General features: G+C 38.7%; 3 protein-coding genes across 6 annotated transcripts; all 3 read left to right on the forward strand.

The window, feature by feature from the left end:
- The first annotated feature begins 1,504 nt into the window (after positions 1-1,504).
- On the forward strand, positions 1,505-11,150 carry LOC114520955 (histone acetyltransferase KAT6B-like). Of its 2 annotated transcripts, none has more exons than XM_028541309.1 (18): positions 1,505-1,627; positions 2,673-3,018; positions 3,121-3,350; positions 3,599-3,734; positions 4,268-4,380; positions 4,453-4,534; positions 4,984-5,092; positions 5,482-5,553; positions 5,861-6,039; positions 6,186-6,363; positions 6,553-6,625; positions 6,926-7,015; positions 7,948-8,088; positions 8,324-8,417; positions 8,497-8,643; positions 8,986-9,070; positions 9,228-9,963; positions 10,260-11,150. In XM_028541309.1, exons 2-18 carry the CDS (start codon positions 2,688-2,690, stop codon positions 10,542-10,544), a joined length of 3,081 nt encoding a protein of 1,026 aa, XP_028397110.1. In that variant the 5' UTR covers positions 1,505-1,627; positions 2,673-2,687; the 3' UTR covers positions 10,545-11,150. The 2 variants fall into 2 exon arrangements, with proteins under 2 accessions (XP_028397110.1, XP_028397111.1); XM_028541310.1 differs by having other exon boundaries at positions 9,228-10,015; positions 10,260-10,399.
- Positions 11,151-14,073: 2,923 nt separating this feature from the next.
- LOC114520956 (actin-related protein 6-like) lies at positions 14,074-23,557 on the forward strand. Of its 3 annotated transcripts, none has more exons than XM_028541313.1 (17): positions 14,074-14,156; positions 14,242-14,359; positions 14,688-14,756; positions 15,364-15,426; positions 15,635-15,695; positions 16,416-16,554; positions 17,151-17,207; positions 17,296-17,335; positions 17,558-17,616; positions 17,700-17,778; positions 18,198-18,245; positions 18,737-18,800; positions 19,314-19,373; positions 19,545-19,620; positions 20,993-21,055; positions 21,515-21,660; positions 23,265-23,557. In XM_028541313.1, exons 1-16 carry the CDS (start codon positions 14,080-14,082, stop codon positions 21,651-21,653), a joined length of 1,212 nt encoding a protein of 403 aa, XP_028397114.1. In that variant the 5' UTR covers positions 14,074-14,079; the 3' UTR covers positions 21,654-21,660; positions 23,265-23,557. The 3 variants fall into 3 exon arrangements, with proteins under 3 accessions (XP_028397114.1, XP_028397115.1, XP_028397113.1); XM_028541314.1 differs by lacking the exon at positions 23,265-23,557 and adding an exon at positions 22,947-23,229; XM_028541312.1 differs by lacking the exon at positions 23,265-23,557 and having other exon boundaries at positions 21,515-22,929.
- Positions 23,558-24,294: 737 nt separating this feature from the next.
- Positions 24,295-25,912, forward strand: LOC114520824. The gene has a single exon (XM_028541157.1). It carries the CDS (start codon positions 24,295-24,297, stop codon positions 25,900-25,902), a length of 1,608 nt encoding a protein of 535 aa, XP_028396958.1. The 3' UTR covers positions 25,903-25,912.
- The last annotated feature ends 1,167 nt before the right edge of the window (positions 25,913-27,079 follow it).

Raw genomic sequence — 27,079 nt, forward strand, 5'->3', positions numbered from 1 at the left:
AGTTTACATTTTGCATGTTGACTTTCTACGTACAGTAATGTCATTCTATTTCTGCTGCCAAAATCTAGTATACCTAAACAAAAGGCTAGAGAGCTGTTTGGCTGTTACACGAAGCTAGAAGTTTACATAATGACATTTATACCCAAGCAATTTTAATACTTCATCGTACTTTTAGTAACATGTGCATGTCACAATATTCGATTTTCCTGTTCAGTCTTGATCACAGAGAAAATCCTAGGGAGGAAACAGCGCAAAATACCAAAGCCACGAGGGAAGTGACTGTGCATTGCCTCGCGGAGCCGATCACGGCGAACCTCAACTTCTCAAAACCACCAGCGCAGTTAATATTACAGATCAACTCTGTTTTGTACGTAATCGTTTCCTTTTCTGTGAAGCAAACCGAAGCACATTCATTGGTCTTTTTATAGTTCAGTATAGAAACATCTCTGTACGCCACGCAGACTTCTTCGCCAAAGAATTTCGCAGTCACCGCGTAACGGTTAACGTCGTGGTTCATGTCAACCACCTCATTTCGATTCAAAACTGCCGTGCTCGATGGTTTGAGATTGCACACAGCTTTTGAGCTTGACTGTGCTTGACTGCATGTATAAAGAGACAAAACCACAGACTTTTTGCTTCCAGCTTTTCCGTTGTTTTTAAAATCGCATTGATTAGATGTCGAATTAGCTATCGAGGCCGAAGCGATGATGACAAAAACCAAGACAACCAGTGCATGATATCGATCTGAACTATCTGTAAACATTTTTTAACTTGTGCTGCCACGTTATCCCTTGCTTGATAATGTTGGTGTCTTCCAAATCAAAAATTCTATTTTGTTTAAACAGCGTGTGTCGTTCCACTTCGCTTTTTATTGTAACTGCGTGGCACCAGCCGTTGTGAAAATTGCACGATACGTTGCATGATTTATTTTGTTTATTCAGGTTAAAAACTGCACCCCACCGAACATAGTTGTTTTTCAAAAACTTGTTTCTAACAGGTTCTTGCAAGGTAAAAAATGCCATTCGGAATTATTTTCGTTCAGTGTATATTTTTTTCACAATACTAATCTTCGGATGTGACACCCCCAAATTGACAATGTTATGAAAAGTTGGTCAAAATAGTGTTGGTAAAAAATTCGAGTGAACTCTTCAAATATACAACACATACAGGGTTATTTCAGAGTTACTCATGCTCGAAATAGGCCGTTTTCAAAGATCCATACTCCATGGTATTTTGAAAAATTTAGGTAGTGCCTCGTCGAACATGCGACGTGTGCCTACTAAACCCGATTTTTATACATCACACAAAATGTTCGCAAGTCCTACTAAAGAACCCGTTCTGTCAAGAAGAAAGCTAGCTATGAGAGGGATAATGGCTGTTCGGCGGTGGGTAGGCAAGTACGCGTATCGATGCCAGCTATGATGCCAGCCAATCAAAAATCACGTACCCTGTGGTTATACCAAGTTCTTCGGGTAAGTCATGCCATTTGCGGGCTCATGTTATTTTTATATGGCGATGGCGTGCTCGTAGAAAAAATCCGAATTTGAAAAGTAACATTTCATAATTTTCATTGTTTTGGTTACGATCTAGTTTTTTTCTGATGTTTTATAGGAGATCGGAATAAAAGGTATTGTGCTATTCGTGTTTTAGTTGTTGATAGTGCTTTTTTCGCCTGGATTGTACGAATATTTGTGAAGATCTAGGCCATGGAAATTGAAAAAGATGGCACAACGGATCAACCGTTGTTGGAGTTCATCTTTGTTTATCCCATGTTATTTTGCGATCGCGAGTTAGTTTAAAGCCTAATCATGTCTACAAGTCAAAACCATATAAATACAGACCGAATAGACGGATGAACTTCAGGTTTAATAAGTCATTGATATTTTTCGCCAGAGGCAGAGGATAATAATCCGATATCTAAGGGCCATTTAGATATGATTATTGTATTTAATACTTGCATACGATAGTTGTCAACCCTATATGATGGAATAAACACACATACAATTTTTTCTGAACTATAGAGTTTGCCATCAACCTCGTACCCAGACACATTTATGTTGATCAGCCTTCATAATCATACCGTCCATACGCCACTATTTAGTTGCATAATTATCAGTACCTGGTATATTCTGTTTAACCTCTGGTAGACAAGTATGAGCCTCTGGTAGACAAGCATACATATGTAAGAACTGGTGCATGTTAGGGGTGACCTCAATATTCACATTGCTATGCAAAAGTCAAATTAATATTTTTAGCCATACCCTGTTAAATTTGCACTTCTAGTTAAAATTAGATACCCTAAGTTCATGCCATAGGGTTTTCATTGGGTACTGTAGTATTGAGATGATCTTAATAGCATGTGTGATATGGAGGTTTTTTATTGTATTCTGTAAAACAATAAATACAACATATTCACAATATGAAACCATACAAAATGTCAAAAAGGATCACAATTTCTCCCTCCCCTAGCCACATAAAATGCCAGTGACATTTTTCTTTTGAGTATGGACATTGCCCTGTTAGGCATGTTTGTTCATATTTTGGGAGGTAGTATAAAAGGCTCTGTTGTGCAGATGCATGTTGATGCAAAACAGTGTGGATACAACAATATAAGGGTTGACAACATTGAGACACTAGGCTTGGTTTTTATATCATGCGACTATTCTGTCAGGGTTGTCCTGTGAAACATGCCAAGGCCAAAGAAGAGTGAAGATCCCAGTGAACCTGACCCAAAGTATGCTTCCTGGATCCTTGCCGCAATTGCCAAAGTCCGGCATCAAAAACAACGACCAAATGAGGAGCGAATTACTCACATACTTGAGATAACATATGGCGTTGATGCAGAAACTGTTGCAGAACAGTTGGAATTGTGTGTCAAATCAGGGCGCATCATCCGTGGGGATTTCAAGGGAAAGTCATCATATAAAGATCCCTCCGTAGTAACACCTGGGGCAAGTAAATCACCACGGATGCCTTCAGATTTGACAAAGAGCATAAAAAAAGCTATCAAAAATGAAGGTACTGTTCAAGTACATTAAGTCTCCTGTTTCTGCTAAAGATCTTGACTTCCAGTGTTTTCAAAATTTGTTTATTTTATTGACATTTCGCATAATTTTTAAGGTGATGAAGGTGCAACAACAACGACTATAGAAAGATACCTGAAGGAGAACTTTCCTGAGAAAACCGAGGCAGTCACGGATCTCACGGTGGCAATAAGACATGCCATTCAACGAGGTGTAAACACGGGACGTTTCGTGAAGGAGGGGAGATATGTTAAACTCTCAGAAAAATATCAAGCGAGAGAGGCGGAGAGATCTGCAAGCAAACCAAAATCCAGTGCTCAGAGAGAGGTAATTTAAAGAATGATTGAGTGGCTGTTGTTGTTCTTTGAGTGTTCGTTAACTTATATTTACATACATAGTTTTATATACAGCTATTATAATTCAATGAAGGTTTCCTTCAAAAACTTTTGGAGATTCCATCTTGTTAATTATTGAAGAGTCTGTGTGTGTTTTCACTTGTGTTGGTAGAAGTACTGTGGTTAGCGAATGATGTGATATGCATTATGTTTATTTTCGAAATTGTGTTGGTTTTTTAGTCAGCAGCACAAGCGCAATCGAGAAAACCAAGGGCGCAACCAAGCCCGTTGTGTGGATTTTGTTTGGGCACGGCAGAGAAGAATCGAGATGGCGTGCCTGAAGTTCTTATTTCTTGTGCCGACTGTGGAAATAGCGGTAAGACGAGAGATAGCCTGGTTCAAACACTGGTCATTTCCACCTTTGAATCAAAGAAACTGTTCGTGTTTATGCATGTGACCAGAGATTGCTCTTTGTACCCATAATATACTTGACAAACCTTTCTAGACCATTTAGAAATCTAAACTAAACTCTCTTCACACTTATTTCTATATAATATTTATCTTTATAATCTTTCTATAACAATTTTCGTACAAAAAGTCAAGAATGACGTCATCCGTGCATCAGTAGCTACATCAACTGTATATTCAAAAAGGTCAAAACTACCGTAAAAAATGTATAGTTCTTTGCAGAAGTTGACCAGACAGACCATTCTGTTGGGGAACGTTTTGATCCTTATAATGAAATGACAGTGAACGCCCGGAAAAAATTTAGATTGTCTATTGCATGCCTAAATACTGGACAATTCCATGTAAACCGGTCGGATATTTTAGTGAAATGACTTTCCCGCACTCTAGGTACTCTAGCCTCGCAATGATGTCGCCAACAATATCTAATCTGTGATCTTACAGGTCATCCAACTTGCCTGAAGTACTCGCCGGAACTGACAGAAAAGATCCAATCTGAGAGATGGCAATGTATCGAGTGTAAAGTTTGCTCAGTTTGCGTATCAGCAGGCAATGCGGTATGTCTGAAACTAATCTTTCACGGTTTAAAGTGTGGAAGATTTCGAACTGCTTTGCTTTATAATTTTTAGGACAATCTCCTGTTTTGTGATGCGTGCGACAAAGGGTTTCATATGGAATGTCTCAGACCACCGATGACCGACATGCCTTTAGGTAACGAGATTCCTTATTTTCGCGCCAAACATTTGCTGTTCGCTTGCACCATCTTGCGTGGACAATTTGCATGTTTGACTAATTTTCATCCAAGCAAAATGGTGTCAATAAACAATTACGCCAAGGAAGATAGTATTTTAAAACAAAATTTTCTGTATTCACTGCCAAAATTTATTCCCCCGGCTACGAAATAGTGAATAAACCTATATGTAATGAAATGAAATGTGAAATGAAGTGAACCTGACCCTCCAAGACTTTATTTTATTATTCATGGTTATACACGGTGTAATTTTTCTTGCACCTATCAATGCAATTCCACTTTTAAGAGATAAAAAATTTGACAACTATTAAACTTTCATATTTATTACACTCCTTGGACGTTTCTTATATACTTACATTTTGAAGACTTTTCTTTTGGATAGATTGATATATGTCTTTTCCGTCTCTAGGATCGTGGATTTGTTTTATGTGCACTTCGAAACCTTCGCCGAAGAAAAGAAGGGCGATAACCACGCCACCTCGAAGGAAAATACAACATACACCGAACGATTCCAAAGAGTACGTTCACATGATAACAATAACGAGGGTCTTATTTATGAGGACTTGGCCGCAGCTTTCTTCTTCGACCTTTTTTCCAGGGATAGGGTTGGGGTAAAGGCCCCGGCATTATGAATTTGCCTCCATATATGTATATTTTATACACTTACTAAAATGACAGAGGAATCTTCTGTCCATGGATTTAGCGAACTCGCACACTTACACTTATAACTAGCGAGCTTAGGTACAATGATAATATTAGTTTCAAAGACCATCCAGATATTTCATCTCGATAAATACACAAACATCCTATAACTATAGTATAGAAATTCTTGTTACCATTTATATGCTATAATTAACAGGGCACAGCGACCACACAAGTTTTCTTATTTCGTCTATATATTTAACAGATTTGGTGTTTGTCCAACCGAAGGTTGTGATGGCAGCGGTCATTCATCTGGGAAATATACAACACATCGCAGGTACTTTGGTTTTTGAGAAAACCAATTTTTGAGATAATCGACGTGTTCTGTTTGGCCTAAATTTATTTTCCGGACTAAGTATAGTACATAAAAGTATTCTAATTTGGAATAGCCGCCATGTTGGTACTTCAAATCTGTGGCTTTTCTGAATGCACAAACGTTTCTGGTTTATGGACGGCAAATTCAGTTTTAGCTACAAAAGTATTCGAATATCAGCGCAACGTCCCGTAGAACTGGTAGTATACTTTAAAGCGCGGATTATCATTCGCTCATTTTGTCTCACCTTTCTTTCCTTCGGATCCACTAGTTTGTACGGTTGCCCTGTCGCTCAGTCTTTAAAAAGACGACATCAAATCTCGGATCTCTCGCTGTCCCCGGAAAAATTCAAGGATTCAACAGACGTTACGCCAAAGAGAAGGGGCAAGGTCGGCAGACCTCGGTCATCACCAAAATCACCTACCCACAAGCGACCACCACTGCCACCAGGTATAAAGCCAACCTATGGCACATTTTACAATTCCAAACTGTTCCCCTATATTGCTGGAGCTTTAGAAAGGCGTTGAAATATAGTGCTTTTACAAAAGCGCCAAATCTTAAATCTATCACTGAGCTTTATATACTATTGCGTTCAGGTGTAACAGAAGAAGATTATTTGTTATTCAAAAAAGCGCAAGAGAAAGCAAGCAACGAGATGGGCGCTCAGCCTGTTGCCGTTCCAGGTTCGAACGCTCGCTCGCCACCCTTCATTCAATTCGGACCTTATGAGATAACCACATGGTACTCGTCGCCATACCCCCAAGAATATGCACAGTAAGTTTTAAATCTACCGGATAACTATGAGGCTGCCTGATAACTATATCAGGTTGATAGCGCACCACCCGTGCATGGGTAGATATAACATGGATTTTTTTAAAAACGTGCTCTTTGTCCACAAGGTTCTTATGCAAATCATGACTCATCTCCTAACTCATGTGAGATGATTTATTTATGTTATTTTAGGCTTCCTAAACTCTACCTTTGTGAGTTCTGTCTCAAGTATATGAAGAGCATTAGTATATTACAGCGACACAAGGTATGTTGTTGCTCAGTTTTTTCGTCTTTACCTGCAGACATGCAGCATTTACCACTGCTAATACTTGACGTCTTGACCGTCATCGAAATAGTTGCTTTCCTGTTTTTCTTTCTATTTTTGAAGTTAGTTGAAAATCCAAGCAAACAATTTTTTTAACATGTAGCTAATAGCTTTGCTATGCTTTACTCAACTTCGAAGCTGATTAAATTTCGTTTTCGTCGAATTCGTAACATGTATATACAAAAATAGAATTGATCAGTATTGCCAATGTTAAACTCTGAGATTATTTTAACTTTGCAGACCAAATGCGGATGGTTTCATCCTCCTGCAAACGAGATCTACCGTCATGAAGATATCTCTGTGTTCGAGGTTGACGGAGCAGTCAATAAGGTAAGGAATTATTTACAGGTAACATCTTTACACCTAAATAATTCATCAATTATGTTTGATAATAATATATGATTTTTGAGATCGATTGCACTTTTAAGAATTCCTTGGTAAAATGGCTAATACTGTACGAAAATTAGGGACCTTAAGATGGACCAATTCAGCCGGAATTGTTAGGAACCCAGTTTCAATTAATTTTACGTACAGCTCTGACCTTTTTTATCAAAAGGAGTCTATAGTTTTTATTCCTGTTGTGAAACTATGGAAATGAAGACAGTATTATTTCACGTCCGCGTCGTAGATTTGGTGTATCTTAACGTCCCTATATTGTATGCTTGGCTGATCTAATTTGAACATCAAGGGTTCGTTATTCCTTGATGTCAAGCATTCAGCCTAGATCAAACTTTGCTGTGTTTGGTTAGTTGGTCTGAATTAAATGAAGACCCGACTCTAGGATACAGCTACATCATGAATATATTCTCGTTCAAAATACAGATAGATTCGAATATAACCACGAGGGTTGCATATTGTCCACCTTTTTTCACTGCCTGTTCCTTTATTTTGGAGTCTTTTTTCTCGCTTTTGAAGTTCTTTCCCGAAACTTTCTTCCCTTTGATTCCTTTCTTCTTCGAAGAGGGATCCCTTGGAGGGACGGGGGATAATTGAAAAATATATACCCCTGTAAATCAAGGTAGCGTCCTTGAGTAATTACTCATGAAGTAGGGTATAACAAATGCCCAAAACAGACGAAGGAAACTGCCTGAAGTTTCAACGTAAGGGCCTTCGTTGAAGGAGTTATTATGAAACGTCTAGAATTTTTTGTCTGTTAGTTTTAACTTTTAATACTATATTTGTCGATCCAAATATATAGCTTATTTATATTTTATAATTACAACTAAACGTGTATATATATATATTAACCTTTTCTTTCAAAGATTTATTGCCAAAACTTGTGTCTCTTGGCCAAATTGTTTCTGGATCATAAAACACTTTACTACGACGTGGAGCCGTTCCTCTTTTATGTCTTGACTTCGAACGATAGAAAAGGCTGCCATCTTGTTGGATATTTCTCGAAGGTAATTAATTCAGCTCGAACTGTTCACTTTATATATAGTACGAAAAATATGGTCTTATCATAAGTTATCTTGCATGTATACCATTTCTATTGAATCTACGTGTTTGCAAGTCAACAATCACGAGAAAATGGCGGTTTCACATCTTATCGGAATGCATGCCTGGAAAAAATGACAAGAACAAGCGTCATATTACGTGGAATGTTCCATTAAAGTGATTATTTTGATTTTCCGTTAGGAAAAAGCATGTCAACAGAAGTACAATCTTTCTTGTATCATGACAATGCCTCACTACCAAAGAAAAGGATACGGAAGGCTCTTGATTGATTTCAGTAAGTAACTCGTTATGATTTATAAACGGAACTATGCTTAGAAGTGTGTCTCTGTTCAAACTACTGCTCTTCACACTAGGCTATCTGTTGTCGAGGATTGAAGGGCAGTCTGGCTCGCCAGAAAAGCCATTGTCCGACCTGGGGCTGTTGACCTACCGCAGTTATTGGAAAAGCGTGATTTTGGAATATTTCAGTAAACATAAAGAAACAGAGGTGACGATAAGAGGTATAATTGAACATTATGCAATAGAAAGATGTGTTGTTAGTGTGGATTGTAGTGTATTAAAGGCCTGTTTACACTTTGCTGAATTTTAGGTGCGTTTTTCTTCGTTTGATGAATGTGCTAAGTTTAGATGTTCAATTTAGGGTACTCATACATCAAGAGCATTCATATACTGTAGCTGTTCTCTCTTTTGCATCTTCGAAATTCGAAGACGAAATTCGCACCGAGAATCGCTGCAATGATTGTGAACGAACCATTGAGAGTCCGGCCGTAACTGGAGAATAGGTTTAGTACTATACCCACTGGTGTGTCGGAGCATAGTTAACATTTTTTCTTCCTCCATAGATGTGAGTAAAGCGACAGGCATGGATCCTCATGATATTGCCGCCACTTTACAACTCTTGAAAATGGTGATACGAAAGGACAACAAGTAAGGCTTGATTCCATTTAAGGCTTGATTCCATTCCTTGAGTAATTTTGAATTAGCTGCAGAGGTTTGAAGACTTGCGCATGAAGAAATCGTTCTCTCGCCGTTCATTGGCGGATTATCGTGATGGTATAATGGCGTCCTGCTTTTTTCCCTTCAGGATATTCATACGCCTCAATCGCAAGTACATCAACGAATTCACGGAAAAACTGGTCTCCCAAAAGCGATTGGTACTCGACCCCGATCGACTACGTTGGACACCCTTGGTCCACGCTACAGCGGTGGTCCCGGAGCAAAGCTCCGAGAAAGAGCAACAGGAGAAGCATCGCAAACAGTCGGATGGGCAGGAACCCGTGGAGATCGATGTTGTAGAGGATGAAAAACCCGGGGTTGACTCGCCGGTTACGGTGAAAAACCCGGTGGGCCCGGGGAGCAGCAGCGAAGACGAAGAAGTCGTCCGACCGAGAAAGAGATCTCGCAAGGCGATCGATGAAAGTGATTCGGAGAAAGAATCGGGTGACGATATGAAGCCGATGGACGCCGAGGATGAGGCTGAAGATGCCGGCGAAGATGTCGCCGATGATGAGACGAAGGATGGCGAAGATGAACCGGAGGTGGTGAACGGTATGCCGGAAGCAGCAGGCTCTCCAGAAGTTGACGATTTACCAGACGTCGAGGAGGCTGAGACAGCAGAAACTGGCGATAACGTAAAAAGCCGAAGTAGCTCCGTTTCCGCGCGAAGCAATGCGAGCGATGACGAATCCCAATCGGATGATAGTGATGACTCGTCGAGTTCTTCGTCGTCGTCATCATCCGATTCCTCGTCGAGCAGTGACGAAGGGGACTCGAAGTCCGCCGAGCGAAAAGAAAGCCCGCTTTTCGATACCTTCCGTAAGGTGAGTGGCTTTTTTATTCACAATGGACAGCTCGAAAATGCTCACCCTCGAGGTACAGTTGAATCTAATATTTGAACTAATGCTAGTTTTAAATAAACTTCAGTACTGGCAAGTTTTATTGATTCTAAATAGTTTCTGTAACAGAATTTGTTTCCATGGCGCCTTCCTTCTGGTCATAAATAATATTGTGTGAAATGCAAATGTCATACATATGTCGTCGCATTGCATACTGTCATTTTATGGATTATACATACGCAATTTAGAGATTGATAAAATATATATAATATCTCTGTTAGGCAATCAAACAAACAAAGGATCCTGTGCTTACCGGAGTTAAAGATCCACCCTCGGAACTTGGCATCCCGGCAAGAAATATCCAGGAAGAAGCGCCTGATGATTTTGTACTTCCGCCTCAAGAGAACGCGTTTGACCTAGTGGACACCCCGTCCCTACAGGATTTCCTCGGTGGGGACATCAATATTAGCACTGGAGACGATTTGACGGGCGATAGTCTCTTAGAAGAAGTGAGAGATGCGTATTACGATGAAACTGCTAGTGCTAATGAGAAGGATTTGGAGTAGGCGCTTCAGTAGGATTACGCTTACCTTAGAAAAGCCTGGTTTCCATCTATGGTCGTAACTGTCGCTATCACATCTAGATGAACAATGTAAAGAGTGCTGACTCACATTAGAGTGCTGACATGCGGTAAGTAGAGAGAATACCGTAGAAAGAATACCGAGAGGTTTACACATGTGCAAAAGATATATCCACACTATTTCACACCATCCAAAGTGACTTGTTCAGTTACGACCAATTGTAAGCCAGGCTTTATTGCTATATCGCCAGACCAAGTCATGCAGTCATAGATCATCTGTTGTGATGAACTGCCATCGCTGATTGGAGAATTCGAAGTGCTTGCAGACACTGGGAGGACTACAGATGCAATGTTTGTAAACGACCTCGTGTAAGCGTTCTCGTTAATAACGAATACGTTAATTTACAACATAGAAAGTTTATACTACATAACTTTGATAAATCGTTCCCCATAACGTTGATAAATCGTTCAAAATATTCAGTGACTATTTCGTGAAAATGAATATCCATTCCAAAGCCTGTTTCATACAAGAATGGATTGTCATGCTTTGTCATGTTATTGTTTATATTAGCTGATTCATGCTGCGACTGTACAATGCGTCTACTATGAATAAATGAATTAATGGTAACACAGAAACGAGGCGATTGGGTGAAATTACTGAAAGGCATGTGGAATTCGCTGGCAACCCATGGCCTCGAGGCTTGATTTTATAAGATATTTTAATGTTTTACATTTTATTGTCTTTCACTCATTGTTTACCTCAACCGAATTTAATAGTACCCTTAGTCCTTGCAGTCCTCGTGTTTTCTTCTCGAATGAGATGTTTCAACACTGTTGGCTAAGAATGCTTCGCTTCGCCAAAACTCCTTCCTCCTTTGTCGGTCAAAAGCTTCTTCCATCTTTCCTGCGCACGCGTAGACGTCAACTTCAGCATGGCTTTTTTCCCTGTTGCCTGCTGTTCGATAACCGTCGCCGAAACCTGATCGATAACATCGCTCGAAATCCGATCGCCATGCCTCTGCAAACGTAATAGCGCTTTCTTTTCTTGTATTTTGATAACATCATCCGGAAAGCGCTCATCGTGATCTCGAATAACGGCCTGCAAGTACTTGATATAATCCACGGCATATCGAAGCGTTTCCACTTTTGAAAGCCGCTTTTTGCCCTGCGCGAATGGAATTTTCCGTCGTAGGCTCGAGAAACCCTCATTCACAAGACGCACTCGATTTCTCTCCCTCTCGTTTCGTTTCGACACGGCCGACGTTTCAGCGGAAAAATTTATATTTGGATATATTTCGTGCGGTTCGGCCGGGGTATTTTCTACGGTGAAGACGTAATTCGCGACTTTTAAACTTTCATCCTGCGACTTTTCCATCGATCTGCCGACGACGCCACACGCGACTTCCAACGCCAAAAGACAAATACAAAATAGGTAGACCCAAAAGCGAATATATTTTAATACAACTCTGTAAACGAAACGAAGCTGATGGCACCAGCAAAGTCGGCAACGAAAGTAAATTAAAATTCCTGCAACGCTGGGCCAAGCCAGTATTTTATATTCCCGACAGCGATTATTAAATCAAAATATTTGCGCTGGGAAAGCGTGTGAATATGGGATAAGATTAACAACTGTTAACTCGAGCGAATTGAATATTTGTCGTGAGAAAACGATTAATTTAGGTTACCACACGACCTGCTTGAATTTCTAAGCCTAAATTAAGACTTGCGTAACAAGAAATAGTTGTTTTCTCTCGCGCCGTTCGCCGTGAAATTTTTTAAGCACAAATGGACGGCTGTTCAGCTTGCAAGCTCACAATAGAGAGCTTTAGATTTGACTACGGCTCCCGCTACGGCTACGAGATTCGTCACATTGACGTGATATTCGTGATACTTCGTACTGACGCCAGAGGCACGTAGCCCTCGCTCATCTGACTACGGCATTTTAACAAAACTTCGTAGTCCTGAGCACGTGATTTAAAAAGCAATAAAAGTTGACATTTTTTCGTTTTTTTCCAGAAAAAAAATTTAGAGAAATGTTTTCCATGACTGTGGCCTTTGAATACGTGTATTTTTGGAAATGGTGAGGGTAAAATTCCCGAAATATTTGACGGGATAAACATGCGTTTATTATTGTGTTTGCAGAGATTTATCATGCCAGTACGAGGTGGCGTATGCATACAACGTTTGTTTCGCGCCACAGTGACGAATCTCGTAGCCGTAGCGGGAGCCGTAGTCAAATCTAAAGTTCCCTATTGAAAGATAGGCGACGTCCACGATAAAATTTCGAAGTTGCCGGTGCACTTGAAAATCGATTGAACAGTTTACATTGCGTGAGCAAAAGCTAATAATTGAAAGAAATGAAATTGTTTTAATATCTTTTTAATTAAACAAAGTCCTATGAGAGTAGCTGGTGTTTACATTACAATGATGCTGTTGTGTCTTTTGTCCCGCGCTGTTGTTTGTGAGAAAAATACGTTTTTTCAATTGAACGTTGAGATACAGTCTACAGGTGATAGATCACATTTATTAAAAATACAAAACGCTTTGCTTTTTTGGATAAAGCAGCTGAGCAGGCACGACGGATGCACATAATTTGAATATGTGGATAAATTGCAAACGAGTTCTGTTTCAGAAGACAAAAATCTCTGAATGCAATTGGTTATGCTTTGCATGCAATTTGTCCGAGTAGAATGCAAAAGGTTTGGTCACATTGGGATTGTCCCCCGAAGCGGTCAAGACGAAGCGCCTAAATGCCAGGTGGCATGTCACTCAGGCCATATTTACCTTAACTATGCTCTGACTTTGTTCTCGCAAAGCGACTAAAGCACATAAATGCAATGATCTCACAACTTGTCGTTTACAATTCCGACTGTCCCGCCTAAATAGCAGAACCGAATGTTGAAACGGAACAAAATTGCTTAAGGCCTATTTAAACTACACGATAAGTTGTATGCAATTATCATTCTGACGAATGCAAAAGAGGGCCTATGCCACAATCTTCATTCAATTTTGTTCAGGTTAGTATTTAAAGTGTCACATTTACACGTGTGTTCATACGTTCACATACGCCAGGGTATGAATCGTTTACGACAAATCGCATAGTGTCATTTACAGTGCCTTTAGAGTACACTCTTGAGAGCATCGAATAGCGATCGGGTCATCACGTGGGCAAACATAATGTGGCTAAAATCCGTGCTAAAATATATCTGTTGATCTATCATCTATTGTAGTTTTTAACATTCCAACTTTTTTGATTGATTGCTTTTGCGGATTGCTGATGAGAAGATTGGCACCACTCCTCCCCCTCCCCCCCACACATAAAGATCTTTGCGGCCCATCATTGTGAGTTATAGGCGGTCATATAGGTTGCATATTCCAGTTTTTTTTACATTTATTACATTTATTACATCATACATTTACATTTTAAATTAGACATTTTAAGAGTACATTATAAGTGAAGTGATACAAAGTATCGCTATGCATTTCTTGTTCGACCGCTGGAAAAGTACCACTTATCCAATATGGCGGCAAAAAAGCTTGTAGTTGATAACGGTGCTTCTCTCATAAAAATTGGCTTCAATGATTCTGAAACTCCGAGGTAATCCATCCCATTTGCTAGAATACATTGTTTTCTACTCTTTTGAAGTAGTTTTGTTTGATTTACTTTTATCTTCTGTGTTAAGGGTCATTCCGAATAGCGTTTTCAAAGTGAAGAGTGAGCGACGTAAGGTCTTTGTAGGAGACCAAATTGATGAATGTAAAGATTACTCGGGACTGTTTTATGTTTTACCATTTCAAAAGGTAATGGCTGATAAAATTTTGGGTGAATAAGGCGACTAACGCATCGGGTGTACAAAATATATTGGTTTATTTATAGTTGGCTCTAATATGTACTTCTTCAGAACATTAGACCATTTAAAAATGTAGTGTACGAGGGTTACAGTGCAATAATGATTCCTAGTGTAGGTCACATTGGACTTAGGTGAATTGCATGCTAAATTGCTAACATGTTACCTGAAGGCTGGTATGCTTTTCTAATTAATATTAATTTGTGGTAAAGTAGTTGAAATTAAATAGCTGAAAACATGAAGGCTGAATGAAGCCAATTTGGTTTTGTATTTGTTCTTAGGGTTTGCTATTGAATTGGACAATTGAAAAACAAGTATGGGATTATGTCTTTGGAAAGGATGCATTAAAGGTATATATATACCGTAAACCTCCGACTATAAGCCCCCCCAAATATAAGCCCTCCCATCTATAAGCCCATCACATTATTAACAATCACGTCATTCCAAATATAAGCCCCCCCGAATATAAGCCCCCCCGAATATAAGCCCCCCCCGAATATAAGCCCCCATTATACAGGTCGAGATACAGGTATATATTAAATACTCTTGCACTAAAACAATTCCCTATAGCAGTAACTAAGCAAAAACATTCAAGCAGTGTTAATTTTACAAAACATGTTCGTCCTGGTGATGTTTCAAAGCGGCACGGACGAATCTTTTGTGCAGCTTAACATGTTAACATTTGTTTATCTGTAATTCTTGTTTATTTTCGTGTTTATACCTTAACAATAAATACGGCACTTGGTTTATATAAACCCGAAATTTTGTCCATGTATAAGCTCCCCCGTATATAAGCCCTACCGTGTATAAGCCCATCAAAAAACGCTTACGAACTTATATAAGCCCAGGGCTTATAGTCGGATGTTTACGGTATACAATGTCAAGTCACTCCCCTTGAATCTAATTTCCACCTTACTGGGGCTTGATAATAGCCTTTTATTGTTTGGTTAAATTTAGGTGGATTGCCCAGAGACAGATATCATGATAACAGAACCATATTTTAACTTTTCATCAATTTCTGTAAGTGTGAATTTTACCTCTTTGGAATGGCATGTAGCCACGTACCATAGGCAAGACTGCCCAGTCTTTCTTTTAAATATATATTTATAATTCTCAAGATTGTCACTCACACAACACAAAAATTGCTTTGCAGGGCTTTTAAGATTTGAAATTTCTCGGAACAGTTTATCCCCACTTACACATACATTGTATATATTCGACATTTTAGGACGCTATGGATGAAATTCTCTTTGAAGAATACGACTACCGGGCATTATGCAGAATATCAGGTGAGTTTGATCCTCGATTTTTTTTCGTTTTACCACTGACCAGAATAGTAATTGTACAGAAGAGATAGACATCGCTCCTTAACTTAGAAGTACAATATTTGCCAGCAATATCGAGAATCTCCCGGAGTGTGTGTGTGTCACGAATTCACACGCTATAAAACCTCCGTCGCTGCCAGCCTGTCACTAACTACTCCGGGTGCGAGTTTGAATCAATCCTGAATCAATCAGGGTTTGAATCAACCATTCTGGAATTTACGAGGCACCGGAATTTTCGATGTACATACCGGAATTTATGTTTTACCGAAATTTACAATATACCGGAATCCACGATATACCGGTGTAAGTTTATCAGTATAACGATAATCTTTACGCTGAAGGCTTTTACTTTACTACCGTTTAACAATTCGTCGAAGTAGTAATTTTTTGTCAAACTCAAACTCCCTTTTTAATTATTAAAGGAATACTGGTAATATCGGGTATATTTTTTCATATACTGATGCCGAAAACGTCATAGCATAACTTCGAAAAAAATTTGATGAATGTTCGCACGCTCATTATTAACCGCGCTTGCAAAAAAAAAAGTGAAATCCAAAGTGCCCCAATTACAGTACATTGTATTAAAACTGCAAGTCATTGGATAACCATATATATATATATAAATTAAGATAGTTCCATGAACCTTAGAAATTCTTCCATTGTAACACCGAACTTTCTTCCTAGCGGCACAACTAAGTGCCTTTAAATACGTCCAGGAGGATCCTAGTTTACGCCTGGTCTGTCTCGTCGTTGATTGTGGTTACTCGTTTACACATATCGTTCCCGTGTATCAGGGAAAGATCCTTAAAGAAGGCGTTCGAAGGTACTGTCAAAAAAACGTACAATTATTGCGTACAATTATTACGTTACATGATCCAAGATTCTTCGAGCAAAATGTAGTCCGGGGGTTTTCTGATCTGCGGGTTAGTGTTTTTTGCACAAAAAAACCGCAGGGCTAGAAGCATTCCATCCAGAACTACCTTTTACAATTAATTTTCTATATAAACAGTAATGTTTTATTGAAGTGCTGAACTCATATGCCAACTGAAATTACATTGCAGACGATACCAGCAATTCAGGCGGAAAAATCAATGGATTTTTCAAATTTTTTCCCGCCAAAATTTCAAAATTCTCTGTTTATTTTTATTTTTTATTGGACCTGTTTCAACCTACATAAAAAATGGTGGCTAGCTGTGAATATTTAAGTGTTTTTTTTGTAAGAAAGGGATGATTTTGAAATTTTGGCAGGAGATTTGCCTCGTGTTTAACGTAACTCGCAACAGGCCTTTTACTCCGTTAATTTTTAAGTCTCCTTGAGATAATTATACAATTATCTCAATGTATAATTATCTCAATGTTGTATACCAACATAGAATGTTCTTTTTCGTAGATTTGTTCTTTAATTCTTTCCGTATTTAGAATAAATGTCGGAGGAAAGCTCCTCACAAATCATTTAAAGGAAATCATTTCGTACAGGTAGCTACAGTGAATCAGTCGGTAATTAAACTGTATGCTTCACATTTGGTTGAGAACCAGTCTTAATGTAAAATTTTCTTTGCATTAGACAGCTCCATGTTATGGACGAAACCTATGTTATGAACCAGGTGAATTAACTAGTTTTTCATTTCTATAATATGGAAATCAAGAGCGGATAATGTAATTTTTTCTGAGAGGAAAAATTCCCAGAAATTTTGCTTATAATTATGTGTGAGAAAAACTCGTCGAAAATTCGCGACGAAAAAGACAGTTTCTCAATCAGAATTTGAGCCAATCAGAATAGTAAGAGTATACCATGGAGATATCATTGCTTGTATTTGTTTACTTAGGTCAAAGAAGATGCCTGCTTCGTATCTCAAGATTTTTGCAAAGACGTGGAAATGGCGAGGTATATCGCAAGAACCTTTTTTATTTCGAAATTTATCGAACGAAATACTCAATGCATTGTTCCTTCCCCCCCCCTATTTGAAGAGTGAAAGGAAAAGAGAACAAAATAGTTCGGGATTACGTTCTTCCAGATTATACCAACATAAAACGAGGATACATCAAGGTGCGTCGAATGAATCGTGTTATATATTCAGTTAATCCTAATGCAATTGGAACGATAACCATGCAGTCAGAATTTTCACGCGTGGGATATATATGCAAAGTGTATACACATAAACTGGATTTGTCTTCACATGCATGTACACATTTTGTATCGACTTTTAATTTTTGTTCTCATCAAAGCTGAAATGTCTCCATAAATCTAGGTGTGACCTAAAACCTTTGCATAGTACTATATATAGTGATAAAACTGGTTTTTGAAGAATTTCGAAAAAGGCCAAAAACTCAGTCTAAAATGGTGTACGATAATCTGTAATAATAGACTGTGCGGTGCTCCCATTTTGCTTGTTTATTTGCCATGGATTTGTCTGATCATGCATGAAGTCACGAAGGAGCGTCTAAACTTTGTTTCTCCCTTTTCAGCCCGTTGAAGATATGTGGGATAAGTCGAAGATTATTGAAAACGAACAGGTGAGCTAGATGAATGTCGAACAGAAATTTAAATTGGCGATTTCTGCAATGATATTGACTTTTATCTGCAAAATAGAATGTTTGTAAGCGAATTTAAACAGAGAATTGCACGATGTATTTTGCCGTGCATGGACGTTTGAATGTCTTTGAATGGTTCATATTTAGATTTCCAGCGATTAAATCAATATGAAATTATTTTTCCCTTTAAATATATCTCTTGTAAATATATAGCTACTATAAATCTCTCTCTGTAGACATAACAGCTATTCAACAATCTAAACGCACCGCAGAAACAGTAAGAACAAAATGGCCGACCATTTTGCATGACCATTTTGCACGACAAATAAGGCTTTTGCATGGGAGCGCTTTTATAGAATGACTAAAAGATATCTGATAATAGTGGGTTTTTTAAGTCGATTTGTGTTTATATTTTTAAACAAGTACATTGTACATATATAAGACCCATTCAAAAATTATTGATGCTTTTTTAGATTATTCGAATAAACATTGAACGTTTTGCTGTTCCTGAAGTTTTGTTTCATCCTTCTGATATTGGTAAGATATTTTCATTGCAACAGTTCTGCGTTGGATTCCCGACCACCTCACGGAAGAATTGTTCATAGCAATGTTAATAGTTGATTTTTATACCACGACGTACCAAGTCATGCACTTTGACATGCATATTGTATTGAACCGTATAGTCTGTTCACTTATAGATACACGGTATGACGTCATTTGTGATAAGAACAAAAAGTGGCCACGAGCCGCCTGAACAGACAACGGTTCAATGTTACCTATTTGTTTTATATAATAAAATCGAAAAAATTCCAAATATCACACGTACATGATTTTTATGATTAAAGAAATGCTATTGGCTCGCTTAACACACGTGCTAAAATGTGATTGGCTAACAAAATAAAACAAGAGTAACTGATTAAATTCGTTAAAATTATCTGTGACGTCATTCCGTTCGTCTTTCCTGTTATAGATAGGTAGTTTCTTACCTCGAAATAGTTTTAAGCGACATTGGTCAGTTCTAGTCTGAACTGTGTTATCATTTGGTTTCAGCCATCTCGGAAATGGGAATAGCAGAAGCAATTGTTCATGCAATTGAAGCTACGCCGAAAGGTACGTCGACTAAATATGCGCAAAATCTGCAAAATCCGTCCGATTTCAAAATTGGAAAACAAGTTTGTCCTGACAGATAATTCGCATCTCTTAATTGACAGTGAATCAAAGCACGTTCTCTATACTGCACAACTTGTCAATATTTTCTTTCCGCCTCCTTTCATCGTTTAGAAATGCAACCTCATTTTTACACAAATATTTTATTGACTGGAGGAAGCTGTCTTTTTTCTGGTTTCAAGTCGAGATTGTAAGTTTCAACTTTACGAATACCCGTATTTAAAGTTTTTGGTTGAACACCTTTCATATCGGTTTTGTGGAAGGACCAGCCATTAGTCATAGGGTGGGTAGACAGGGTATAGTGGGTTCAAGTATACCAGAGGAATATTTGAATGTATGCTAGTATTGGCTCAAAGGATTTCGAAATTTAGAAATCAAGGATCTGGAACGTCAGAGCCTCAGATATATGAAGGCCCGTTTACACTTGCGATTTTTCCTGCGATTTTATGTGCGATTTTCTTCGTTTGATAGATGTGAATGAGTAATTAGTTACGAATGTTCTGATGTGTAAGTATATGTTATAGTACATCCGTAACTTATTCACTCATTCGCATCTATGAAAAGGAGAAAATTGCAGCAAAAATTGCAAGTGTAAACGGGCCTTGAGACTCTAAACTCAAAAGTACCAGATTATAATTAGGTTCTAATTTTTTTATCCAATAATTACAAATTCTTCTTAAATTTGCTGGAGCCGGTTGTATAAAACTCTTTAACTATGCATTTTACATAGTTAAATCCTAGTTAACTCCGACATACACAACTCTGATTGGCCAATTCTGTTAACTACAGTTAAAAGTTAACTAGTCTTTTATACAACTGGCCCCTGGTATGTAAATTATCAGAGCCTCGGAGAGACTCAACACTCCCAAATACACTGGCGGTCAAAAAGAACTGCTCAAATGTTGCTACTATCGTATGTAACAGGAATCGTAACAATCTATCTTTTATTGTACACTAGCGGTCAAAAAGAACTGTTTAGATACAAATTCATAAGAAAGAAGCAAATATAGGAGAGAGCTTCATAGGCATTTTGTATAATTCTCTTATTCCAAACAATATTTCAATAATGTAATGCAACCTGCCACACTTCCAAGATATAGTCAAACAATGGTTGCACAGTCAAAAGACCTTAACCCTATTGAAAATCTGTGGTACAGTGTCAAGGGGATAGTGCAAGAAAGGAATTCATTCATAAAGCGTCCATGATTTATGCGTTGCTGTAAAGACTGTCCATAGGATGAATTTCTTTTGCCCGCTCAAGATTACCACCTTAACAAAAAGTATGCTAAGCCGGTGTAAGGCCGTCATCAATTGTAAGGACAAAGGAGGGTCAACAAAATATTAATATTTCATATAGCTTAGCATGTAATCTAGTCTATATTTACTCGTATAAATTGTTAGAGGGACAGTTACGTTCATTTGAGAGCATTTTAACTTGTTTTGAGCAGTTCTGTTTGACCGCCAGTGTATAGTAGTTCCAAATTCTGCGAGCTCGTATGTCGGTATTTGTGCGCTAAATAGTGTTGCAGTATATTAATACTAACATTCGATAATATTTTTAGGTATTCCGACCTACGTTCGCTTGCACCTGTTGAGTTAGATGTTGGCATTCAATTGCCATCAGAGTAAGTTTAAAATACGTCCGTAAGTTATCTCAGCCTTTAGGATGGAAATCAGATTTTTAAGCAAAAACATCTGTTTTCATTGCTTTAAGTAAGAGGCTTGTATTCAAATAACTAAAAATTTAGCTCGAAGCCAAAAAAGTGGAAATTTATTCTAAAATTTTATTGAGGCCGAAGACGGAAGTGCGACTTGGTGCTCATAAGTGTTTATCATAACAATAATAAATACTGTCGTATTTTACGGCTTGAAATTTGGGCTAGCGCTCCTGCGCTTGGTAATCCGTAGCACACACATTCAAGATAGCCTCGCCGTTTATCTAGGATGAATTTGATAGGATGCGTTATCCAGTTCTTCTTTTCGAATCAGTGCTGTTTTAATAGACATAGTGCATATTCTCTTTCAAGTACTTCACCTGCGATCAGTTTAAACAAAGGTGCGTACACCTTCGCTTTTCCACATAGGCCCACGACGCACGCATGGCATGGCGGGAAGCTTCTTTCCAATTCCGAGGACTTCACGAACATGCTCATTACGAAAGCCGAATATCAAGAACAGGGAAAAAACGCGTGTAGAAAAAAATTTGGTGGGAAAGAAAAATAAGCTCACAGTAGGTTGTATTTAAACTATAGTAACGAGGATTTCTTGACTGCCTGGAACATACTCTCAGGATAGCCTGGGACCTTATTCCCCACAGACTGGCGTTTGGAGGGGCGAATGCGATTACTCTGATCCACGGTTAACTCGTGCCTAGAAGACGATGTTGCACAATGCATGGTCGGTGGATGTTTCTATTTAAATTTCGCAGGCGAGGTTTTGGGTAGTGGTGTAACTTTTATGCTGAGCAATGAGAATGGGGCTAGGTGACTTCCGAAATATGGGAAGGGGTATGGTATGGTAAACTTTATTTAGAAACTAGCCCCGTCAGCAGGACGTTGATTCCACGGGGGGGGAGGGGGATCGTTCGCAATGTTAAGTACAGATGGCCTATTGTGCTCCTTTAGAATTTGAGAATGGGGCTAGGTCAACTTCAAATATGAAGAGGGGCGTCTGACATTGATGCTAGCCCCCTTTTCATTGAGAACTGACATTATGACTCATACGCGATCACGTATCATACATGTAAACCACATAGATACTCCCAGTAGCGATAATTGGAGGGGCCCATATTCATATATTCATTTTTAATTCCATTTTATAAGGTAAAATACTCTAATGTGGAAATATAAAAATTCTCCTAATTCAAAAACTCCCTCATTTAAAAACTTTTGTGACAATTTGTTAACAAGTTTTAACAAACTTGTTGAATCAAAAGACTTGTTACAAGGCTGTCCCTACAAGTCTGGTACAAACATGACCTTACAATTTTTCAACAACGTTGTATTGCTAAGTAGCAAGGTTGTTATATCATAGCTGTATCAGACTCGCTACAAGTGTCAACAGTTTGTCCAAACCTGGTTGCAAGTGCGAACACATCTTCTTGACAGCATGTAAACAAACTTGTATTAACTTGTTTTTAAAACTTGTGCGTTTTCCGTCATATAACGCAGACTTTTAAATTTTAAAAGTCTATGGGTTTTATTTCGTAATCCCGGAAATGCCAGTATCTAGTTTTGCGGGAAAAAGATTTTTTAAAGAAACTCTCGTGCGCTGTAACGTTATGTAATACCTCATGCCTGTATGTCAAAAATTTCAAGATACAGGTTTTGCAATGAGCATTGCATTATAATGCAATTATATATGTATAAAGCGTACATGCAATTATATGTATAAAAACTATTTTGAACTGTAGCTACAACCCCTAACGAGTAATAACTCCAGTAACCTATTTCGAATTGCAATTCCACGCATGATTTATATCAATCCCAATGATTAAATGGATGCAATGGGTTACAGCGTCAACATTGGGTGTGAACCGGTAACTCATCAAGAGCCCGTCTTTGTTGGTGCACTTAGCTATCTGATCATACTTAACCAAAAATTAATGCTCTTGGAGAAACCAGTTTGAAATCGTGAACTCAAGTCATCCTAATAAATGAACAAATAATGCTTCTGTAAATATTAGTCTATCATGATTACTTTAGCAATATATAGGGCCTTCTTCCGATACCGGTCAGCATAGATTAATAAAACCACATCGAATAAAAAGACAATCTCGATTTTTCTGGCAAGTATTTATCTATATGTTGAAAGAAAATGATATTTCATTGTTAGGGGCAAACTCTACGGTCACGTCATCATATATAGAGAGACCGAAAACAAGATAAGAAATCGTCTATTCCCGCGGGCTATCGGAACACCGCAGAAGTTGGTGTTTATAACGTTTTAACCCGAAAATCTGATTACTGGTTCGGTTCACTATTGTGCATTTTTGTATCGCTATCAAGGAGAAAACTATTGGAAAACTTCAAAAAGTTCAGTTTTTCTTCTGAGTACGGGAATCGTACACATCTGACGGCTGTGAAGTGGCCATTTTGAGGCAGTATATACACAAAGTTATTAATTCAAACGATCCGGTTTTGCCGTGTGCAAGCTTCAAATCTTCTGTGCAAGATATATTTTGTTGAGTATTTATAAATCTTTTTTTTCACCAAGTTTGAAGCCTAAATATTGATGGACGACTTGCGCTTTAAACTAATTTCTTACCCCTGCGATACATTTTCTGAAAGAGCTTGCTAAAATTAGTAAAACTGCCAAGTTTGGCAGCCAATTGTTGTAAATTGCGGAAAATGTAGCCATGCGAAGTTGCCGAATTTTGTATACTTTTATATTAGGGTCATGCAGAAATTTGTAATTAAATTAGTTACACATTACCGCACGTAATACAAAAGTATACAAAATGTGCCAACTTCGCTTGGCTATATTTTCCATATTTTACAAACTTTCGTAGCTAAACCGTTTGCATTTGCACTTATTTAAGTACGCTCTTTCCAACTATGATTATTTTTTTCTTCTTGTTACTTCGATCAAAAATTAGTCTAAATCGCAAGTCGTCCATTGCGGCTAAGTATTTTTCAATTTTACCAATTTCCGCGGTGCATTGTCGGCTATCGGATAATGCTTCAAGACAAAGGGAGCGAAACGTCGTAATTTGCGTGAATTAGTTTCATAAACGAGAGCGAAAACGCTTTTCTGGTTTCGACGGTCTATCAAACCAGTCCTCGCTGAAGAGGCTTGTTCAGCCTGGTTCAGAATTTTATTCTTATTGAAAGTATCCGGTTTCAAACAGTATTTCGTAATACACATGACCTCTGGTCGAGCACTTATCGTACCGGAAAGACAAAAGCCGTTGAAACAACTCGTAGGAATGGCGTGGGTTCGTCGTGGAAACTCTAATAATACATACAGAGGAGCATTATATTTTACTGCATTCACTACAACTCTGTTCAATTCGAGTGCGTGGACATGCTCTCGCTGTGGACGAGGCGTCGAAAAAGCTTTATTCGTCGTGATATTTCTCACCCTGTCATTCATTGCTATACTCGCGGTATTTGCAAGGTCAGGTATCGATACTTGGATACAATTCTCGTTGTATATTGTGCCTATACTCACGATGATCTGCGGCCATCGGATATTCAAGTCTTACTCGTTCAAGGAAATTTTGAACCGAAGTATCGAAGTGAATCCAACTCGTAATTTACACGGAAGCGATGGTGAATCCGTAAGAGCTTACGAAAGTGATCGTTTTGATATGCGAACGCGTCGTACAGATTTTCTTAGAAATCGTTCTCTGAAAACATGCTTTTACCCTGTGAGCCTAGTCGTCTATCAATGGACTGTTTATCTTCTGTTCTACTACGTCGTTGGAAGCGACGAATTTTCAGGGCCTTTTAAAACACCCATACGTCCATTTAATATCGTGAAATATCTACATTTATGGTTAGGCCAGAAAATATGGCTTCCGCTTTATTATATTTTTTGGACGATCGCTATGTACGTAACTGGGTTCGTCGCGTGCTGTTTTATGCTTGTGGTTGATATCCATAAGCTTGATATTAAGTCGTTTCTCTGTAAGCTTGGAGACGGGCCTTTGGTGCAATCTACAAGCAACCATGCCAACGAAGAGCATCGAGCAACGCGAGTTACAGTCCATGGTCAATACGACGCGGTTGGTGCTAGGGTTAAAAATCCGTTCGGATTTTGTTTCAAAGTTGTTTCAGTGATTGCCGGGTTTTTGACTCTAGGACTTGTGGACGCGTCCAAGACGCAGCAATTATCGCCGGGCATCTCAGGTCTTGAGGGCACCGAAAATTCCGAAGATTTAGTCGGCGCGGTTCCGGATAGTGGTGTATCAGAGGGGTTGGCTGGCTCGCTTCGATTTGAGGATGGAGTGCGGGCAACTTCAGATGGGGAAACTGGTAGCCCCGTGAATATAATCACCGCGCGGAAAGCCAGTAGACTGTTAATTGAACTTATGTCAAACCTCGAAAAGAACAGTTCGTTGTTTAAACCATTTCTCGTCCTGCTAACTTTCTTTTCCGTGACAAATCTAGTCACCCATGTTGTCGCAATAGCAGTTTTGAAAATATACGGTTTCACCGACCTACATTGGTGGACCCTGGCTCGTACACTTTTTTGGTTCTTACTCGCAATCCGGTTGCTATGGACGGTTGCTACGATTACGAATGCACTATCACGTATCATCCCACACGTTTGCTACCTCAGAAGCGTCGGCAAGTTGCCGGGTGCCAAGCAAGATTGGGACGATTTTTTTCGACTCGCCGAAACTTTTCAATTCGGTTCGAAGAGCTACGGCTTTCCGCTAACGTTAAGTCAAGTTGCAAGCATTGTAGCTGTAGTTAACTTCTCGTTTCTGATTGCTCTCTCCTTGATTTCAAAAACACGGAGTTAGATCTACTGTAGATCAGACCTAGAATTAATTATTCATGAATTTCCGATTCTCGTGTTAAAATACAGGGTGTTCCAAAGTATGTAGGATATTTATCTCGAATGTAGCCCGCTTGAAAAATTATGATCCAATGAAAGCCTAAGCATCATTGGTTTTCCTTGAAATGTTTCAGATAAAACTTTTAAACAGAGAAATTAAAGCAATTAGCCTTTCTCACGATGACGTTTTTGGGGTACTTTCAATTTTTTCAAACGGGTTTTAAAAGTTATAACAACATGAAAAGCAATTTTTTTAGAATCAACAGACCATGGGAAGAATAACACCAGCCTAAAATTAAAGACTGTGGCCGTTATGAGGTCTCACGCTTGTAGTTTTGAGGAAAAGTACCCCAAAAATGGCGGCATATTCGTCATCGTGAGAAAGGCTAATTCGTTCAACAATTGTTCCAACTGAATTGGTATTTGTTTAAGAAAATACGTAACTCTGTTAATCATTAAATTTTTCAAGCTAAAGAAAGCTACTTCAAAAATGCATAATTTAACATATTAGGCGTATTTTTCCTTGTATCGTGTGGACAGGGTGTCTAAACAATAAAATAACCAAAAAGATTTTAAAAAGGCTCGAAAACGACGCTCGTGTACACATAGTCTAAGAATCCCAAGTTCCCTTATTCATGAAATTGATCTCACCGACGGTCAAGGATGGCTGTCGGTGATCGCTGACGAATGAAATGCTTGAATAAATTTTCGTCGTCACCGGCCACAAACAATACATCGCCGACTGTCGGCGACATATGAGAGAACCAGGCTTAAGAAATACAGCCAATAACCCGGTCACATCGGAAGAAAACAACCCAGTCATTTTAGAGGATGCTGTGGGCGATATCGTCCCAGCAGTAGGCCGAACGAAAACGTTCTAGAACAAACAAGACCACAGTCAAACAATGTTGACTTAATTAACTAGCCAACCAAGGCGGTATCCATCGCGTGAGCGAAAAATACTCGAGAAACTGACTTGAGGGAGAGGAGTGTTACATGCACGCGCAAAAACGCTCAGATTGATGCGAGCTGTCATTAACAACTTGTCCAAGGTTGTTCTTATCAGGTTGTAGCAATGTTGTGCGGCACCCTGTCAGCAATGCTTGTCAATAACAATATTGTTGACGCCTGCATGACAAACA

Source organism: Dendronephthya gigantea, unplaced genomic scaffold (genome assembly GCF_004324835.1).
Source record: "Dendronephthya gigantea isolate DGI-Jeju-01 unplaced genomic scaffold, DenGig_1.0 000018F, whole genome shotgun sequence".
Taxonomy (NCBI): Eukaryota; Metazoa; Cnidaria; class Anthozoa; order Malacalcyonacea; family Nephtheidae; genus Dendronephthya; species Dendronephthya gigantea.

Excerpts from the sequence above, each read along its gene's own strand:
- LOC114520824 (XM_028541157.1), top strand. The coding sequence starts at position 24,295 with ATGACCTCTGGTCGAGCACTTATCGTACCGGAAAGACAAAAGCCGTTG.
- LOC114520955 (XM_028541309.1), top strand. The coding sequence starts at position 2,688 with ATGCCAAGGCCAAAGAAGAGTGAAGATCCCAGTGAACCTGACCCAAAG. Across the intron at positions 4,381-4,452 it reads GCGTATCAGCAGGCAATGCG|GACAATCTCCTGTTTTGTGA; the intron begins GTATGTCTGAAA and ends TATAATTTTTAG. Across the intron at positions 9,964-10,259 it reads TTTTCGATACCTTCCGTAAG|GCAATCAAACAAACAAAGGA; the intron begins GTGAGTGGCTTT and ends TATCTCTGTTAG.
- LOC114520956 (XM_028541313.1), top strand. The coding sequence starts at position 14,080 with ATGGCGGCAAAAAAGCTTGTAGTTGATAACGGTGCTTCTCTCATAAAA. Across the intron at positions 17,208-17,295 it reads AAGGAAATCATTTCGTACAG|ACAGCTCCATGTTATGGACG; the intron begins GTAGCTACAGTG and ends TCTTTGCATTAG. Across the intron at positions 17,336-17,557 it reads AAACCTATGTTATGAACCAG|GTCAAAGAAGATGCCTGCTT; the intron begins GTGAATTAACTA and ends TTGTTTACTTAG.